Below are 19,514 nucleotides of genomic sequence, written 5' to 3'. Positions count from 1 at the left end.
CGCGGAGACGAGCAAACAGACAGCCTAGGCTATCCTCAGAGGGTTGAGGAGGGAGCAGAGGACCTGAGGTAGCTGGAGGCAGGGTAAGAAGTAGAGTGGAGGTGGGAAGGGGGCTTTTTCTGCTTGGGGGCTTTCTGCCCTCATTTTTCTAGGGAAGGGGTGTTGGGGCACTGCTGCCAACGAGGGGTGCAGAAAAGGGTCTGCGGGGTGAGGAGGGCCTCTGGGCTGGGTCTGCCCTCTCCAAACTGGGCTGTAGTGGACAGGGCAGCCTGGTGTGGGGGATACGTGTGGCAGGTTCTAGCCCAGTCCACCTCTGATAAAGGTGTTCTGGGACCTCGGGCTCAGGTCCCATCCCAGTGCCAGTCACAGCTGTGACCCCCTGCTGCCCGCATACACTTTGTCCTTCTCTCCACTTCCTTCTTCACTTACCTCTGCCCCTGCCCCATCCCTTGTAGGGCTTCCCTATGTCAGTAGGCCCTGAAGCGTTTCCAGAGCCAGAAATCTATGGGCTCAAACCCTAGATCTGCTACTTACCAGCTCTGTGTGACTTTAGGGACTTCCCTGAACCTCTCTAGGTCTCCATTTTCTCATCTGCAAAGTGGGTACCAAATCAGGGACTGCCTCTTTGAGTCTGTAACAGAAAAACTCAGTTCAGTGTCCTATCTCTTTTACTTCTCACTCAGGACACTTCAGCCCCGACACTTCTGGTCACCAAATGTGTGGGGGCTTCTCCCCACCCCAAGCCATTTCTCTGCAACCTCCATCCTGCGGGCCGACACAGGGCTCGACCCGGAGAGCACAGGCTATGTCACCCCCCACACACCTGCCCCTTGCCCAGGTGCCCAGTGACAGCCTGCCCTTGCCTTCTTGGGGCCTCGGCTCCAAGTTTGGTCATGTTACCTTTCTTTCTTTCCTTTTCCCTCTAATCCCTACCTCTCTAACATCACTTGCCACAAAGAGAAGATAGTGGTGAATAATTAAAATAAATAAAGCAACGTTGGTAAGTTTGGGCACCTGCTGTAGCCCGGACCGTAGCTTTCAACCTGCAGCCTGCTCTGTCTTTGTCTCGGAGGGAGATCTGCAAATGTTAGAAACGTGTTCCAGACATGCTGACCCCAAGCTAGGCTTTCTCTTTGATGGAAGGGAAGTTGAAGAGGGGCTCACTTCCCCGCCCCCCCAAACCACCTCCCAGAGACACAGGTGGTCTTGGGGGCAGAAGTGGGCCATTCTGAGTGCATTTATCCCTCCCACGGGGACTCTGTCTCGAGACAGCCAGGGACGTGCCGGGATGGAGGTCCTGAAGGAGAAAGTGGAGGAGGAGGAGGAGGCTGAGCGGGAAGAGGCGGCCGAGAGAGGCGAGAAGATGCCGAGGCCCCTGGAGACGCGGAGGGAGGAACCGCCCATGACGCAGGAGATGCTCAGAGACCTGGAGAAGAAGCTGTCAGAGATTGAGATCGTCATCCTGGAGCAGCCCTTGTGCGCGTCAGGGTGGGGGCTCTGGGCCAGGCAGCCCTGGCGAGGGTCGGACAGGGGCCGGGCAAAAGAAGAGCCTAGACAGGGTAGCGGCCCCAGGGCTGGGAGGCAGGACCGGCCCTAGAGGGAAGCAGATACGTGTGAGCGCTCTGCTTTCCGTCTGCCTGGGCCGAGTCCCCTCTCTGCCCCTCATGAGCTGTTTGGCCCTGGGCAAGTCACTCAGCCTCTCTGGGCCTCTGTTCTCTTCTCTGTTTCAAAGTGCACATGATAATAACGATATCCCTTTTCTGGGCAATTGTGAGGATTCCAGGAGAAAGGGATAGAGTCAGCTATGGTGGGCGGATGGCTCCCTCTGGGCCAGGCCCAGTCTCACATGGGCTCAGGTCTATCCTCTCGTGGGCACAGGATCGTTACCAAGGACTCTATCGACATCTCCAAGCTCCCGCTCTCCTACCGAAGCAACACGCTCAAGGAGGAACACTTGCTGCAGGTGGCGGACAACTTCGCCCGCCAGTATAGCCACCTGTGCCCGGATCGCGTGCCCCTTTTCCTGCACCCGCTGAACGAGTGCCAAGTGCCCGTAAGGCCGGGTTGTGGAGGGCAGGACAGAGACTGGAAAGCAGAGGGTGGAGGGGGTGGGCCAAAGCTCGTGGATCAGAGCTTGTATCTGGGGACAGCAGAAACTCAAATGCCAGTGGGCCCCAGCAGGCTCGATGTGAATTACCCTGGGGGAGATGGCGCGGGGAGAGGTTGTGGTGGCCTGGAGACCCCAGGCCCAACTAAAGGGCCGGCTGGACCACTGCTGTCTCCAACCCCAAACACCAGCTCTGTCCTGGAAGGACAGAGAAATGAGATGAAATGGACCAGGACCTGAGCACTGGCCTCCTTCCTGCCAGCCTTGAGTCTCTCTCTGCCTCAGTTTCTCCATCAGTGTATGGAATGGCAGAATAGGAATGCTTGCAATGCTTTGCAAACAGCAGCCCATAGGCTGACAGGGACTCACAGGCTGTTTGACTTGGTCCACGTGGTGATTTTTAGCATTTGTAGGAGCTGCCAGCATGTGAGACTCAGTGACTCCCCTGCAGGTCCCCGTTCCCCCCTTCTTTTGAGCTGGTAATGCCGCAGCACTTACTTGCCCAGCTGCAGTCAGCGGGCCTGCAGGGGTGGGGCTGGGGGGACCCTGTGCTGGCAGGCCTTCCTCACATCTACAGGGAGACCCTAGAGGTGCTGTTTGGGACCCCGGACTGTGAGTCCCAGGGGGACAGCGGCCCCTTGAGGGCTCTGCCAGCACTAGTCCCCTCACACTGGGAGGGTGGTTGAGAGCCAGACAGACCAGCGCTGCTGCTGCCGCCGGTGCCCACTGAGTGCCACCCCAAGCAGCTCACTTCCCGGGGCCTCAGTTTCCCCATCTGCTAGTGGGCCTGACATACACGGCCGTTGGTGCTCAGTGGGGTGCAAGCTATTCTACATTCAGTTCGGCCTGGAGGGGCGTTGAGGGACCCCTTTCTCCAGCTCCTGAGGCACTGCGGGGAGCCTGAGGCCCAGGGAGGCCTGGAGAGCCTTCCCCACTCCCCCTACCCTAGGCTCTGGCTTCCAGGGTGCATCGGCCTCCCCCAGGTAGGGTGCCCTCTCTGGGGCCTGTGGTCTCTCCCCTTGCAGAAGTTTGTGAGCACAACCATCCGGCCCACGCTGATGCCCTACCCCGAGCTCTACAACTGGGACAACTGTGCCCAGTTCGTCTCAGACTTCCTCTCCATGGTGCCCCTGCCTGACCCTCTTCAGCCGGTGAGTGCCACCCCAAGCAGCATCCTTAGGCTCTTGAGGCTTAGATGAGAAGCCAGGGAGGTAGGGAGAGGGAGGCTTGGGCCAGAGCCCATGGTCTATCTGTCTGAGTCCCTTAGAGCTCACCCCCACACCAGGGGGTGGGGGTGGAGAAATGGGCCCAGAGAGGGATGGCCACTTGCCTGAGGTCACACAGCAAGCCTGGTCTCCTGGCTCCTACCTCTTTGCCTCCTTCTGCCTTCAGAGTCTTCCTTTTAAGACTTCAAGAGATGGGGAAAGAAGAGAGGGGGAGGACCCCGTTGCCCGTGACCTGCGGCCCCATCTTTGGGTTTCTGTCCAGCTCAGTCTGTTTCCCAACTGAGAATGGAGGGAGCGAGGGAGAAAGGGGGTAGGTACACGGTAGAGAACTGAGAAAGGGAAGAGAAGGAAAGGGTCAGAAGAGAAGGTGAGGAGAACTTCGGAATAAAAACCATGAAAAGATCAATCAGAGAGCATTAGACCAGAAGCTTCCATCATCCACAGGGTCGTTCCCATCAGGAAGTCCTCGGGCACTTAAAAGTACAGGCAAATGTGGGTTGTGCTTTCTACACACAGGCTGTGGCTCCCACCCCATTCTTAGGAGGCTCCCCAACTTGACAAAGCAGGGGAGCCTGGGGAGGGGTGGGGATCCAGCCTGTGCACTGGCCCAGTGCCTCGCTGCTGGCCAGTGGGGGCTGGATGGGGAGGTGGGGGGCTGCGGGGCTGGCGGTGCTGACCCGCCGTCCGCCCCGCCGTCTGCCGCCAGCCCTCGCATCTGTACTCCTCCACCACGGTGCTCAAGCACCAGAAGGGGAACTGCTTCGACTTCAGCACGCTGCTCTGCTCCATGCTCGTCGGCGCCGGCTACGACGCCTACTGCGTCAACGGCTACGGCTCGCAGGACCTCTGCCAAATGGACCTGACGCGGGATGTGTGCCCTCTCACCATGAAGCACAAGGAGGTATGCTTGGCTCCTGCAAGACGCGCCCTCCCTAACGCAGTGCGTCCCTGCGTCTCCCAGCCCTGCCCAGCCGCTCTCCGAGCCTCTGCCGGCTGCTCTCGGTCCATTCTAGCCCTGGTGGGTTGGTGCCCTTAGGCACGCACAGCCCAGTTCTCCAAACCGCTGTCCCCCCTTCCCTTGTCTTAACTTACTTTCAGCTACCGCTCCTCGCAGGGTGACTTCTGTGACTGCTGCATGGCTTCTGTCTTAGGTCACTCTCCCCCAGATTTACCTGACACATGTGATAAAAATCCACCCAGCCACTTTCATGTAAGGAAAAAACAGACAAATGGATAGACATTTTGTTTGCTCTTTTTTCCCTCCATCCCCCAATTTGAAAGACTCCCCCTTTTAAAAAAAGATTTTATTGGGACCCCTGGGTGGCTCAGTGGGTTAAAGCCTCTGCCTTCGGCTCAGGTCATGATCTCAGGGTCCTGGGAGCTTGCTTACCTTCCAGAGAGCCCGCATGGGGCTCTCTGCTCAGCAGGGAGCTTGCTTACCTTCCTCTCTCTCTGCCTGCCTCTCTGCCTACTTGTGATCTCTGTCTGTCAAATAAATAAATAAAATCTTTAAAAAATAATAAAAATAAAAAATAAAAAGATTTTATTTAGTTAGTTATTGAAAGAAAGGGCGGGGGAGAGGCAGAGGGAAAGAGAAAATGCAAAGCAGCCTCCCCACTGAGCACAGAGCCCAATTCAGGGCTCGATCTCATGACCCTGAGATCATGGCCTGAGCCAAAAACAAGAGTTGGTTGCTTAACCCACCCAAGAACCCCCGCAAAAATTTTTAACAGCAAAAAATTATCGCTAACCCTCCAGCAGGTTGTGGTTATGTTTTTCTCTCTGCTGACTGACAGCCCCCCATGGCTAGAGGCTGCTGTGGACACAAGAAACACTCTTTAAAAAAAGAAAAAGAAAGAAAGATTTTATTTATTCATTTGAGAGAGAGAGAGAGAATATGCATAAGGAGGGGGAGAGGCAGAGGGAGAGGGAGAAGCAGACACCCCGCTGAGCTGGAGTTCAGTCCCAGGACCTGGAGATCATGACCTGAGCCAAAGGCAAACACTTAACCATCTGAGGTGCCCCAAGAAACACTCTTAAATGCATTTAATTTTAGGAATCAAAAAGCATCTTTTTGCATTTGAGAACTAGCCGCGGTACAGACAGAAAATGTTGTTTGTGGACTGGACTGATTCCAGGGCTCCATGATCAGAGTCAAGCCCCACGGTGTCTGCCTCTCAGGGCAGGAGACCCGGGGGGCCCAGGCCCCACCTGGCGGACTCCAGGCTGCGGAGACCGACATTTCCCCTCCTTGCTGTCCCAGGCCCTGGGGACATCTGCAGCCTCTGTGGTGTTGTGCCCAGGACACTTTTCTTGCCAGCTAGCACACACTCTTAGGCACACCCACGCATGCACACACGCACACGCGCGGGCTTCCGTCTCCTTCCTAACCCAGCAAACTCTAAGTCAGCGCCTGAAACCCTCCAATGACAGAATCTGGGAACTCCAACTCCCCACAATTCGCCCACTTTCTAGGTCAGATCCAGATCATAGGCAGAGAGGGCCATGGGCAACAAAAGGGGGAAAATCACATTCTCTGATCCCTGTGGTGCCTGGCACCTCACGTGGGAATTTCCTTGTCTTTGCTTCTTAGAACAAGCCTGGGGAGAAGGTTCTTACTGTTTCCTTCCCATCTCCAGAAGGGCCTGAAGTCAGGGAAGTGGGAGCTGAGGCTCCTGCATTTAGCACCAAAAAGCCTGGGGGCCGGGGGTTCCGGAGCAGCTGTGACCTCCTGGTCCGAGGGCTGGGCGATGCAAGGCGGCTGATCCTTCTTCTCTCGTTGGGTGACAGGTGGTGCAGCAAGAAGAGAAGGTACCACCTAAGAAGTACGCCATTAAACCGCCCAGAGACCTGAGCAGCAGGTTCGAGCAGGAGCAGAAGATGAAGAAGCAGCAGGAGATCAAAGGGGAGAAGGAAAAGCAGTGGAAGGAGGAGGAACAGCGCCTCCTGGTGGGTCCCTTCCTTTGGTCCCTGTGCTCAGCTCTCCAGGAGAGGCCGCTAGCAGCGGAGAGCTGACGCAGGGCAGGGAGGGGATGTGTCCGTGGACCCCAGATCCACACACCCCCCATGCCCCGCCACCCCCCACCTCTAACCAGCAATGTGGGAATCTGTCCCTGGTGGTCAGCCGGCTTCTGCGATAGATTCCTCAGAGAGCTCTACTGCGTGAGGCCACGCGTTCATTCCATGCTGGGCTGTGATGTTCTCCTGGTTCCAGGCTCTTTCCCTAAAGACCTACCTGCATACACTGCCCATCTGTCCTCCCTGCTCTCGGTCCTCCTAGGTCTCCATCGTCCCATCCACCCTCCAGCTCTCCTTTCGTCCACCCATACCCTCGTCTCTCCCCTCCTCCCTCTTTTCCTTCCTTCCTCCCTTTCCTTTCTTTCCATGCAGTATTTGCTGAGCATCTCCTCTCGTCCAGGCTCTGTGGATGCAATAATGAACGTGACAGTCACCCTCCTTCCAGAGGGAAGCAGAGGAGGAAGCCCCACAGTGCCCCCTACCTTCCTTTGGATGAAATCCCACCCAGAATGGCAATGCAGAAAGCCAGTAAATCCCAGATGGCTCTAGGGCAGCCAAAGGACCCAGTTTGTAAACTACAGATAAACTCGGACTCTCCCACTGTATCGATAAGAAAACAGGCTCAGAAGTGAGGTGATGTCCTCAAGGTCATGCAGCGAGGCAAACTGCACTCTGGACCGGAAGTCAGCTCTCCTGCTGGTTGTCCAGCCGTGGGGAGATGTTTGGGCCCCGACACCCCCCTTTCCACCCATCGGTCCATGCTTACCTACTTACCCACCTTTCCTGTGCAGGAGCTGGAGAAAGCAAAGATCGACCCCCTGCATGGCCTCCGGGTGCACGCTTGGGTCCTGGTGCTGTCAGGGAAGCGCGAGGTGCCTGAGAGCTTTTTCATCGACCCACTCACGGCACGCAGCTACAGCACCCAGGACGACCACTTCCTGGGCATCGAGAGCCTCTGGAACCATAAGAACTACTGGGTCAACATGCAGGACTGCTGGAACGGCTGCAAGGTACTGGGCCCAGTGCGGGGCCAGTGTGACAGGCAGTCCTGGGGTGCGGTGAGGGTTCCCTGTGGGGCAAGCTGGCTGCCACAGAGCTCCAGACTTTCCCCAGGGCTGAGTCCCCATAGCTCACTCCTCTGTCCAGACATAACCATTCTAATATTATTATCTAATATGATTAATATCTCTTTGAAATGTGTACCCTTACAAAATGTGGATTGTTTTCATATGAATGATTTTTTTTTAATATTTTATTTATTTATTTGACAGACAGAGATCACAAGTAGGCAGAGAGGCAGGCACACAGAGAGAGAGGAGGAAGCAGGCTCCCTGCTAAGCAGAGTCCGATGCGGGGCTTGACCCCAGGACCCTGGGATCATGACCTGAGCCGAAGGCAGAGGCTTTAAACCACTGAGCCACCTAGGTGCTCCTGAATGATTTTTTTTAAAATGATGTATTGAAGTCCAACATACATGCAGAACAGTAAGCTCATCCTAAGTGTACAGTGAATTCCCATATTTCTATGTGCATATACACAGAGGTGTCTGTGTGTGTGTCTTTGTGTATACACGTAAATAAAACCCAGTGCCACATAACATAATTTAGAAATACATGCACACGCTTGGGGAAGGGTCCTAACTGGACACAGGAGGGTTTTCTGGAGTGTGGGCAATGTGTTATTTCTTGATCTGGGTGCAGGAAACCAGGTGTGTCCAATTTATGGAAATTCACTGAGCCGCCCACCTGAGTTCAGGTAGGCTGGGTGAAAAGCAGGTGGGGGTCCCACCCCACAGAAGAGAAATTCCCACCTGTATCCTCTGTGCAATTCCTTGTGTGCCTGCCTAGTCCCCCTCTCCCCAGCATAGGGAAAACCCATGAGGTGGCCCTTTTTCAAACCTACCATTTCCCTGTCCCATAAAATGCTGCTGGCTTGTGTCTGCTCTAAACTCTGCTTGGGACTCTCCCCTGACAGGGCGGGATAACCTCCACCTCCGGGCCCGTCCCAGGCCAGAGAGCTGCCAAGTCTCATGGAGACCAACAGCAGGATTTCTTCATGGGAGTCTGGTGGAGGGGGCGGGCCTCAGTTTCCCTGTTGAAATGAGGAGGATGGGCATGGACTCGCAGGGGCTGCCGGGAGCCGACATTCTGCCCCTCGGAGACCCAGGCCTGGGTCCCTCTTCTACTCTGGGTGCAGCTGCCTGCCCCCCACCCCCCACCTTGCGAGCAGGATGGGGCGTGCTGGCCCTGGGGCTCAGCTGATCCTTCCCCCATCAGGACTTGGTCTTTGACCTGGGAGACCCTGTGAGGTGGGAATACCTGCTCTTGGGGACTGACAAACCTCAACTGGCTGTGGCTGAGGAAGAGGACGACGGGATGAATGATGAAGATATGGAGAACCTGGTGGGTCTTCACGGCGTGGGGGCCGGCGGTGGGATGGGGCTTCCATCAGGCCAACCCGACCAACATCTCTATCACGTGTGTGTGTATTGGAGGGGAATGGGCCAGAGGAACCGATTGTAGATTCCCCAAAACAGAGAGGCCTGGACCATGCTCTCAATTTATAGATGGGCAAACTGAGACCTAGACAAGTCCATGGACCTGCCCAGGAACTCCTGGGGGGGGGGCGGGTAGGGAAGGGCTGGGACTTGCATCTGGGTCTCCTGGCTCCCATGCAGCCCACCCTGGTCAATGGTTGCCCTGTTTCTGTAAAGAGCATGTCCCAGCAATAGGCATGATAAAACCTTGACCGCAGCCCTGGGCTCACTTCCAGGCCTTCCTGCGTAGCCACCATGATCCCCCTCACATGCTTCCAGGCCTTTCTTGTCTGTCTTCGCAGCCCTTCATTGGCCTGGGGCCTTCCCCATGGTGTCAGCGTCCTTCTGCCATCTCCTAGTCAGGAGCCCTTCTAGGCAGGTCTCCTTAAGGACCTGTCCCTGGGGGTCGGGGCCCAGAGGCCTTAGCTCTTGGCTGTGACACCTTGGGAAAACTTCCCAATCATGGAGAGCTTCAGTTTCATTGTCTGTATGTAAAGTGGAAGGGACGAGGGGTTGGGATCAATTATATCCACAGTAATAGGACTAGGGATATCAGGGGGCCAGAGCGGCCATAGCAAAGTACCACACACTGAGAGGCTTAAACAACAGAAATTAATTCTCTCCTAGTTCTGGAGGTCCAAGACCAATGTGTCAGCATTTTGGCTTCTTCTGAGCCCCTCTCCCTGGCCTGTAGATGGCTGACTTCTCTCTGTCTTCACGTGGCCGTTCTGTACGCATGTCTTAATCTCGTCAAGCAAGGACACCAGTCATGTGGGATTATGGCCCACCCCAATGACCTCATTTTACCTTAACTACCTCTTGAAAGAGCCTATCTCCAAATATAGTCACCTTCTGAGGTCCTGGGGGTCAGGACCTGATTAGGGGGACACAATTGAGCCCATCACAGTCCGGAACACTCCCATGGTCCCCAGGGCCAGGAGGCACTTAACCTGAATTAGCAGGTGCTTAACCTGAATTAACTTGTCCAAATCTTTACAGCCACCTGGTGAGGTGGGCGTTCATATTATCGTTTATCATTATTGTCATCCTGTTTTACAGATGGGAAGACTTACACACAGAAGGGGGGTAGTAATATACCCAAAGGTCAATGGCCAGCGAGTGGTAGAGCTTGGGCTTGAAACTGGGATCTGACAGTCTGGCTCCCAAGCCTGCGTTCTGAACAGGGACTCTGTTCTATATCCTCCGGACAGCTCCAGGATAAAATGAGACTGTGGCCACGAGGAGCTTGGTACAGCATCCTCACCTCTGGAGACCAGAGAGCCTCCCCGGCAGTAAATCTCGGGGCACTGCCGCCCCCTGGTGGCCTCTAGATGTAAGCAACGTTTGTGGAACAATTTGAAATTGAGAAAAACTCGTCCAGGTTTTCACAGTTACCTCGCCTGAGGACCATTTGTGTAAAGCAGGTCTTATTTTACAGATGGGGAAACTAAGGCTTGTAAAGGAAAACAAAAACAAAAACAAACAGGAGGGAGGCGGTGTCTCAAGTGATTTATATACATTCTATCTATTAATCCTCCCTCGTGGTCCTGTTAATAGGAAACAGGCTCAGAGCAGTGAAGGGACTTACCTGCCCAGGTGTGTGGGCTGCGTCCTGCAGGTGGGGCTTGGGTCCACCTGACTCCAGAAGCCTCTCTCTTAAGGGAGGACCAGTGGCTGCACATGGTGCCCTCGCTGACTGACCGAAGGTTGGGCACACAGGGGGTGGGATCACTGTCCTAGTCAAGTGGGTCAAGGGAGGGTTCCTGCCACCTCAAGGGCTGCCGCCTCTTCCTCTCTACCACATCAGAGAGGCCCGTGACCTCTGGCTCCCCCGGGGGAGCTGACAGCCCCTTTGGCTGGGCCCTGGGGGGCAAGATGGAGGCTCTGCTTCTAGCTTCCGCTCCCAGGACCAGGCCTGACCAGAGCCTGCCCCCTCCCCGCCTCTCCCCACAGGGCAAGGAGGATGAGGACAAGAGTTTTGACATGCCGCCTTCCTGGGTGGAACAGATTGAGATCTCCCCTGAAGGTAGCCTACGTGGATCTCTGTTCCCTAGCCTCCCCAGGACTGGTTCGGGGGAGTCCACAGAAGCTGCCTGGGCCCCTCATTTCCACCCCTCCTGCCTTCTGTCGCACCCTGGTCTGAGCAGGGACTCTGGGCCGCCTCCTTCCTGCCTCGCGCACTCAGCTCTGTGGACAAGGGCCTGGCACTGCTCTGGCGTGCGGGAGGGGGCTCAGTTGACCTGTCCTGGCTGATGGAGTGTGGGTAATAAACGACGGAGGACCAGGGCCCAGTCATTCCTCTCCCTCACCCGCCCCCTGGTCCCTGGCTGGGAGAAGGCCAAGCAGCATAGCACCCAGACGACACAGGGGAGTGGAGGTGTCCGTACTAGGGAGGAGTGGCCCGAGAATGCAGCTGGGCACGGACACTGGAGATCTGTGCCAGCATCTAGTGGCTGTTGAGGCTCCTGTCTAGGAGAGACGAGGCCCACAGCGAGGGCATAGGCTCTTCCAACGGAGTGGGAAGGGCTAGAGAGGGCACCACGGGAACCAGCGGAGGAACACCCAGCTCAGGCCTCTGGTTTGGGATGCTGGGAATAGGTGGGCAGGAAGGGCCTCCAGGAGGAGGAGGAGTCTGAGCTAAGTTTTGAGGGGTGGGAAGTCAGCCCAGTAAGGGCAGGAAGGGATGGTGGCTCCAGCAGAGAGCAAGCCATGCGGGCAGAGCCCTGGCAGTGAGCGGAGCGGCTTGGTCTGGCTGGCTCCCCTGGCCAGGCTCGAACCTGAGAACTGTTCCAGGGCAGATCCCTCTGCCTACTTCCCTCTGCCTCCCCGGAGCGGGCCTGGGGCCTGGAGGAGTTTAGTGCCGTGACCCAGTGAGTGGCTGGGTGGGATCGGCCCTCCTGTCCCCCGATCTGGGGAGGAGGGACCCCAGCCCACTCTGCATCCACAGCGTTCGAGACCCGCTGCCCAAATGGGAAGAAGGTGATCCAGTACAAGAGGGCGAAGCTGGAAAAGTGGGCCCCGTATCTCAACAGCGATGGCCTCGTGTGCCGCCTCACCACCTACGAGGACTTGGAGTGTAAGGCAGGCAGCCCCGGCTGCTGGGGCAGGAGAGCCAGGTTCCCCAGCACGCTGTATGACCTTGGGCACATCACTGCCAGTCTCTTGGTGTGAGTGTGGGCCCCGCTGGCCTCTGTGTGCTGGGAAGAGGGTTGGGGGGACAGAGGCTGGGGGAAGCTGGCCTTCTGCAGCAGGCACCGATTGGGCCCCACAGGTACAGAGACTTTGGAGATAAAGGAGTGGTACCAGCACCGGGAGGACATGCTAGAGCTGAAACACATCAACAAGAACACAGGCCTGAATATCGACTACTTCAAGCCAGGCCATCCCCAGGCCCTGCGTGGTGAGTGGACCCCACTGCCAGTCCAGCAGGAGTCCGGAGGGTGGTGGGGGGGAGGCAGATGACAGACAGCACCCCTGCTTCCCTGAGCAAATCAGATGTGTGGGAGGTCAGAGGAAGTACAGAAAATCCAGGGAAATGTGAGAAATGTCCCTCCAGAAAAGTCAAAAACTGGGGCCACATGCCCATTCTGTGGTTAAGCCTGGGCCCATGCGGGGGGCGGGGGGCACATTTCCAAGGGGTCAGAATGCTGAGCAGCAAAGCCAACACATGTGCCCACAAGGAGGATGCAGAGAGCAGGGGTGTGGCCATGAGCCCTTGAGGCTGGGGAGCGAGGGAAGGACACATCTTGAGAGAGAATCAATAGCTTAACCAAGGACACACGAAAGAAAAACATAGTGTCGATACAGATCTGAAAAAGCGATCAGTCTCATTTGGTGGCTGAAGTAAAAGGAAGAAAGTCGTGAATAAATGAACGAAGGAAATAAGGGACCATCTCACAAGCCTCGGGTTGCAAAGATGACAAAAGTGGTCCCATGAGGCATGAGCCAGCAGCAGAGTTGCTCCCTGTCACTACTGGTAGGACAGCAAATTGGTGCAACTTTCCGGGAAAGCAGTTGGGCAACATAATCGTAGCTTTAAAATATGTATGCTTGGGTTGCCTGGGTGGCTCGGGTCATGATCCCAGAGTCCCAGGATCGAGCCCCACATCGGGCTCCCCACTCAGCGGAGAGTCTGCTTCTCCCTCTGCCCCTCATCCTGCCGGTAGTCTCTCTGTCTCAAATAAATAAATAAATAAAATATTTTTTAAAATATTTAAATATTTAAATATATATTTTTATATATTTACATTTATTATATTTATAGTTAATATATTTAAATATTAAATATATTTATATTTTTATATTTAAAATATATAAATATACAAATAAATATTTATATATAAATAAAATATATAAAAATAAATGTATTTATATTTTATATTATATTTATATATATTAAATATATTTAATATTTAAATATGAAAATATTTAAAAATTTAAAAATATTTGACCAACAGTGCTACTGCTGGTGAATTTGCCCTGAGCAAATAATAGGCAAGAATTACAGAATGCACCCTGCGGATGTTCCCCTCGGTGTTGTTTATAACAAGTTTAGAAACAACCTGAACCCAGCAGTGGGGCATTGGCTAATAACTCACGCTCACCCAGGAGCACTCAGGGACTCCCTGGGGCCCCGGGTCGGGTCTCCAGCCAGGAGCCAGTGTACCTGGTCTCAACCCATGGACTTCCGGGACCCCACCTCCCACCGCAGTGCACTCGTACAAGTCCATGCAGCCTGAGATGGACCGCGTCATGGAGTTCTATGAAACGGCCCGCGTGGACGGCCTGATAAAGCGGGAGGAGACGCCCAAGACAATGACGGAGTACTACCAGGGACGGTCCGACTTCCTCTCCTACCGCCACGTGGATTTCGGGGACAGGGTCAAGAAGTTGGCTCTGAACAGTGCAGAGTCAAACCCCCGGCCGATGGTGGTGAGCTCTTGCTGGGCCTGGGGACAGGGTGCCCACTCTGTCCAGCAGGCTAAGGTCACCCTGGGATGGGGAAAACAGCACCTTTCCCAAGGGCCCTGTCCTGTTTTACAATCCCAGTGCTGCCTGATGTCAGACTGTGCCCTCCACCACTGGCCCAAGAATGTATTTTTTCCTTACTATTATAATAAGAGCACCCTCAGAAGGGTGTCTCTCCGATATTAACATGTGTTAATAGGTTTGGTTTGGGTGGATCCCTGTAGCACTCACTTAACCTTGAATTGTGCACTTTTTTCTCCACATCATTACAAATGGTTTGGCAACTATGTTTAGTGGCTGTGTACCAGAGGAGCTCTTCCTAGCAGTAAGGGTTGTTTAATGATAAAGCAGGGTGCCTGGAGAGGTGGTGAGCTCCCCATCTCTGGAGGTGAACAAGTAGACTCTTGCAAAGAGAGCTAGAGAAGAAATGCAGCACCACACAGGGCTGAGGTGGTCTGGTGCTGAGAACCCACAGGGCCACGGGAGCCGTTGTCTGGCTAGGAAGGACTATTCCACGCAAACTCCCCCAAAGACCCTAGAGTCCAGCGTCCCTGAGTGTCCTTTACTTCTGCCCTCAAGGGCATGCACAGATGTCCTCTTTCCCACTTCTCATCCTGTGATGTTCTGGCCTCCCAGAAAATCACAGAGCGGTTCTCCCGCAACCCCGCGAAGCCTGCGGACGAGGACGTGGCAGAGCGTGTGTTTCTGATCCCAGAGGAGCGTATCCAGCTGCGTTACCACTGCCGAGATGACCACATCACGGCCTCCAAGCGCGAGTTCCTGCGGCGCACGGAGGTGGACAGCAAGGGCAACAAGATCATCATGACGCCCGACATGTGCATCAGCTTTGAGGTGGGTCTGGGGGGTGCCTGTGGCTGGCAGGGCTGGGCTGGGTGGGCAGGGAGAAGGTCTGGGGGCCCCCAGTGCCAGCCCCGTGACTTGGGAACACTGGGATGGAGACTCATGGTTCCCAGCCCAGAAGTTCATCTCTGCCCCTTGGGAAAATCAAGAGCTCCCATCAGGGGACCCTTGTCTTTGTGGCTCCTCTGAAAATCTTCCCCTTTCCCACCAAGAAAGACCACCCAGCAAACCAAGACTTTTCCTTTGTCCCTTCCCCCAAGTCCTGGACAGAGCCGATCCCAGATCCCGGGACCAACACTGGAGTAGGAGAGAGTCCTACCACCTCTGCAGGACTGACTTTACTCGTTTAAACCCTCTCTCTCCTGCCACATTCCTTAGTCACTCTCAGCCCCCAGTTCATCTTTTTTTATTATCTGTGTTTTTAGAGATGAAGAAACAGAGGCCCAGAGAGGTTAAGCTAGCTGCTCATGGTCACACAGCTAGAAAATGGCAGAGGAAGATTTGAACCCAAGCACTCTGGCTCCAGAGTCTTCTCACTGCCTTAGCCATTGCTGCCTGTCCTTGTCACCGAGTCCCTGTGTTTGTCGTCCCAGGTGGAGCCCATGGAGCACACCAAGAAGCTTCTCTACCAGTACGAAGCCATGATGAAGCTGAAGAACGAGGAGAAGTTGTCCAAGCATCAGGCCTGGGAGTCGGAGCTGGAGGTGGACCCATGGGAGTGTGGACAGGTAGGAGGGGGCATGGGTGGAGGGTGTCTTAACTGTGCCCTCCCCTACTTCCCAATTCAGGTGCTGGAGATCCTGAAGCTTCGAGAGGAGGAGGAGGAGGCGCACACCCTGACCATCTCCATCTATGACACCAAGCGCAACGAGAAGAGCAAAGAGTACCGGGAGGCCATGGTGAGCGTTTCTCCCCTGCCCGGGGCCCTGGCTTTTCTCGGACCCCTCCCCCACAGGCCTCCAGGGTGGTAAGGATGATTAGGAACTCTGCCAGGAAGCCCTTTATAGGGGATGACATTACTGACGACATTGTGGCCATCCAACCACAAGGCCAACCTTGTGGTCATCCTTGCTGGGCAAACATTTCTACAATGATCTGAAGGTCTCCCCCGACCCAGCTCCAAGGGTAGGGCCAAGCCGAGGCCTCTACTGCATGGGGAAAGAAGGAAAATCCGGCACCCACCTCCACTTGGGGCTCCCCTCAAGGTCAGGACTCTGGCCGCAGCCTGAGTTCTCTGGCAGCTGCAGCTCAGGACATCCGGGTCACACCCTCAGACTGCAAGGCCCATTTGGGGTTTTCAAGGCCAGCTTCTAAATCCCCTACAGCAACCAAGTGGAGAGTTCTAAAAATAGCTTGGGGTTGGCGGGGCAGGACAGGGCATTAAATAACTGGCTCTTAGACTCCGGGGATGGGTGCTGCCCCCCACATCTCCAGCCTCACTGGCCCCATCCACCAACACAGGCCAGAAGGTCCCGGGGGGAAGAGGGAGGGAGTTCCTGGCAGCTTTCGATTTAACATTGCTATAACCACCATTTACTGCGCAAGCCGAGCGTGAGTGATGCACCAGGCTCAGGCAGAGACGCGAATCCACGTAAGACAGAGTTGGCTCTGAGGGACAGCACAGCGGTCCCCTCTGATGCCTCAGTCCCAGAGGCGCCAGGGACCAGGATCTGGATTTAAGGCCTTGTTTTGGGTGGTCCCGTGTTGCTGCTGAGCCGCTGGGGAGGTCTCTGCGGCCCTCGATGGCCCAGCCCACTCCCACCCACCTTGGCCGCAGGAGCGCGTGATGCACGAGGAGCACCTGCGGCAGGTGGAGGCCCAGCTGGACTACCTGGCCCCGTTCCTGGCCCAGCTCCCTCCGGGAGAGAAGCTGACACGCTGGCAGGCCGCGCGGGTCAAGGACGAGTGCCTCAGTGACTTCAAGCAGCGGCTCATCGACAAGGCCAACCTCATCCAGGCCCGATTCGAGAAGGTGCGGCCAGTCCCCCTCCCCGAACCACCCCGCCAGGGCAGGGGAGGGCACCTCGGGGTCCGCCTCCAGAAGATGGACCCAGGGCTGTCTGCTCACCATCTCCAGCACTTGGGAGGGACCCATGAGGGCATGAGTGTTGTCAGTGTTTGGAGTTTCCAGAACGTGGAGCTGTCCTTCCTGGTTCTTGCCTATTGGGTGGAAGGGTGGCTGGAGGGTAGGTGGTGGATGGAGTGGATGGGTGGATGGAAGTGGGGGTGCAACAAGTCCTAGCCCTTGTCCCATCTCTCTCCGCTACATACCATGTGGCTGGCATGCATTATCCCACTGAGTCTCGGCGACATGCTCTATGCCAGGCGCCGGGGGCGGACAATGCCCTTCATTTGCACACAAGCTCTGAAAACCTTGACACTTGTTCACAAGCCTGTCTCTGCCTGAGCCTTGCTCCTCCTGGACACGATATCCCTCTAAACATGTACTGGCTCCCACGCGAGGCATTCTGTGGCCCCGCTTCTGCTGCTCTGGCCTCTGTGGGTGGTGGCGGCAGGGCCGGCCCTGGTGAGGCTGTCCAGGGACCAGTGGGGATTTCAGCGGCAGTCTGGGTGAGGGCGAGCCCTCTTCACCCCACCCCTGCTCTCTCCTCCCCATGCCTGCAGGAGACCCAGGAGCTGCAGAAGAAACAGCAGTGGTACCAGGAGAACCAGGTGACCCTGACACCCGAGGACGAGGACTGGTACCTGAGTTACTGCTCTCAGGCCATGTTCCGTATCCGCATCCTGGAGCAGCGGCTCAACCGGTGAGCGGGCGTGGGGAGCCTGGAGAGGACCCCCAGGAGGCTGGGGTGGGGCTTCATGAGCCCTGCCCACCTCCCATTCCTCCGTCTGATCTCAGTCACAAGGAGCTGGCCCCACTCAAGTACCTGGCCCTAGAGGAAAAGCTCCACAAGGACCCACGCCTGGTGGACTTCCTGAAAGTCTACGTCTGAGGCCCTCATGGGACCTTGGCTGAAACTGCCCCCAGACACTGACCTGAGCTCCCTACAGCCAGCAAGTGGCCATCCCCTCGGGCACCAGACCTCACTGCCACACCACCTCCCAGCTGCCCTGTCTGCTCCTGCTTCTCATGACGTTCCTATAAATAAACACACTATCTTTCTTTCTTTTTTTTTTTTTTTTAACTATGTTCAGTTAGCCAGCATATAGTACATCATTAGTTTTGGATGGAGCATTCAATGATTCATTAGTTGCGTATAAACACACTTTTCATGGGCTGCTTGCACCTCATGTTCCACAAGTTCCGGAGGAGGCTTCCTCTGCTTTCCTTCTCTGTCTATAGCCTAAGACTCCCCCCTCCCACCCCTTGGCCCCTTTCTCAATTGCTCCCTCTCCTTCTCTCCATTGAACATTGAGTCTTCTCGGCACCTCTGCAGATGGTCCCACAGCCACCTGCAAACAGCTGGTTAGTTGTTTGCAGCTGCGGTGGCCCAGCTGACACAGTGTAAGTGGCAAGGCCAAGGGGCTCCGCCCCAGAACGCGGGGACTCCGCACCAGACTGCAAAGAACAGCATCCCAGCTCCAATTCTTACCAGCCTCTATTTAGCCATCTGTGAAATGGGATGACACTAGTGTTGTCTCAAAGAAGACTTGTAAAGCAGAGAGGAGCGGAAGTGGCACGTAGAAAGCACCCAATGTTAGCTTAAAAAATGGCCAATAAACACATGACAGTGTCAAATTCATTAGTCATCAGGGATATGAAATGCCACCACACACCCACCAGTATGTATAAAATGAGTAAGACTGGGAAGGATGAGAAGCAACTGGAACTCTTCAAGCAGTTTTCCCGGTGGCTCAACCTGTCTTACCGCTTTGGAAAACTGGCTGTATCTAGTTAACACTGACCTTTGGCTCAGTAGTTCTGCTCCTGGGTTCTGCTCCATCCACCCCTCCCTCTCTACTCTCCCCCATCCATCTACTCAACCCTCCACCCAATGAACAAGAACAAAGAACTCAATCAAGATGCACATATACATCCTCTAAGAGTTAGGTACTAGAATGTTCATGGCAGCCGTAGTATTAGTACCAAGCTGGAAACGCCCCCGATGCCCATTAAGAGTAGACATTTTTGGTCGTCACAACTGGCCTGAGAGTGGCCCCGACATTTGCATGTAGAGAGGCCGGGAAAGCTGCTTAACACCCTACAGATGTCTACAGTGCACAGGAAAGCTCCCGGAAGTAACGAACTAGCCTAAAATATCAGTAGTAGGTACGAAATGTGAACTATAGCCACACGGAATAACACACTGGATTCCTCACACACAGGATCAAAAGAATCCAGATACCAAAAAGAACATGCTGCATGATTCCATTTGTATAGAAAAATACCCAGGCAAATTAATAAATTAGTCATTGGCATCAGAATAGCTGTGGCTCTTAGGGTATAAGGGAGCACCATGGAGGCTTCTGGGATGCTAGGAATGTTCTTCCAGACCTGAGTATGTTCATTTTGTGAAAACTCGCTTTTACAAAGTACATGCCCTTGGGATAGGTGTATTACACTTCAGTATGAGAGGTCCTCAAACGCTGATCATGAACCTAATAAGCTTTAACTTCCCTTTAGCCAAACATTCAGAGGGAGAGAAACAGGGTAAATGGCCCTAGCAGGAAACAGTGAGACAAAAATCATAATATAGGGCAGTCTGCAAGGGAAAGGCCCAATCAATCTCTTCAAAAGATCAATGAAATTAAAAAAAAAAAAATGGGGGACTGAAAACAGAATGAGTTTGAAAGAACCACATGTGGTGAATCTTGTTTGTTTCCTAGTTAGGAGAAA

The 19,514-nt window shown here is 54.8% G+C and overlaps 1 protein-coding gene across 2 annotated transcripts; it reads left to right on the top strand.

Moving 5' to 3' along the window:
• Positions 1 to 45: 45 nt before the first annotated feature.
• DRC7 (dynein regulatory complex subunit 7) lies at positions 46 to 18,068 on the top strand. 2 transcript variants are annotated; one of them, XM_044260410.1, is made up of 18 exons: positions 46 to 83; positions 1,273 to 1,476; positions 1,879 to 2,053; positions 3,133 to 3,258; positions 4,040 to 4,234; positions 6,124 to 6,282; positions 7,143 to 7,361; positions 8,628 to 8,753; positions 10,841 to 10,913; positions 11,835 to 11,963; positions 12,159 to 12,287; positions 13,599 to 13,819; positions 14,492 to 14,707; positions 15,310 to 15,420; positions 15,505 to 15,615; positions 16,494 to 16,688; positions 17,342 to 17,481; positions 17,577 to 18,068. In XM_044260410.1, exons 2-18 carry the CDS (start codon positions 1,289 to 1,291, stop codon positions 17,668 to 17,670), a joined length of 2,607 nt encoding a protein of 868 aa, XP_044116345.1. In that variant the 5' UTR covers positions 46 to 83; positions 1,273 to 1,288; the 3' UTR covers positions 17,671 to 18,068. The 2 variants fall into 2 exon arrangements, with proteins under 2 accessions (XP_044116345.1, XP_044116344.1); XM_044260409.1 differs by having other exon boundaries at positions 15,310 to 15,615.
• Positions 18,069 to 19,514: the final 1,446 nt, after the last annotated feature.

The sequence above is a fragment of the Neovison vison genome, chromosome 7 (genome assembly GCF_020171115.1).
Source record: "Neovison vison isolate M4711 chromosome 7, ASM_NN_V1, whole genome shotgun sequence".
In the NCBI taxonomy this organism is placed as follows: domain Eukaryota; kingdom Metazoa; phylum Chordata; class Mammalia; order Carnivora; family Mustelidae; genus Neogale; species Neogale vison.
This window is presented reverse-complemented; position numbering and strand designations above follow the sequence as displayed.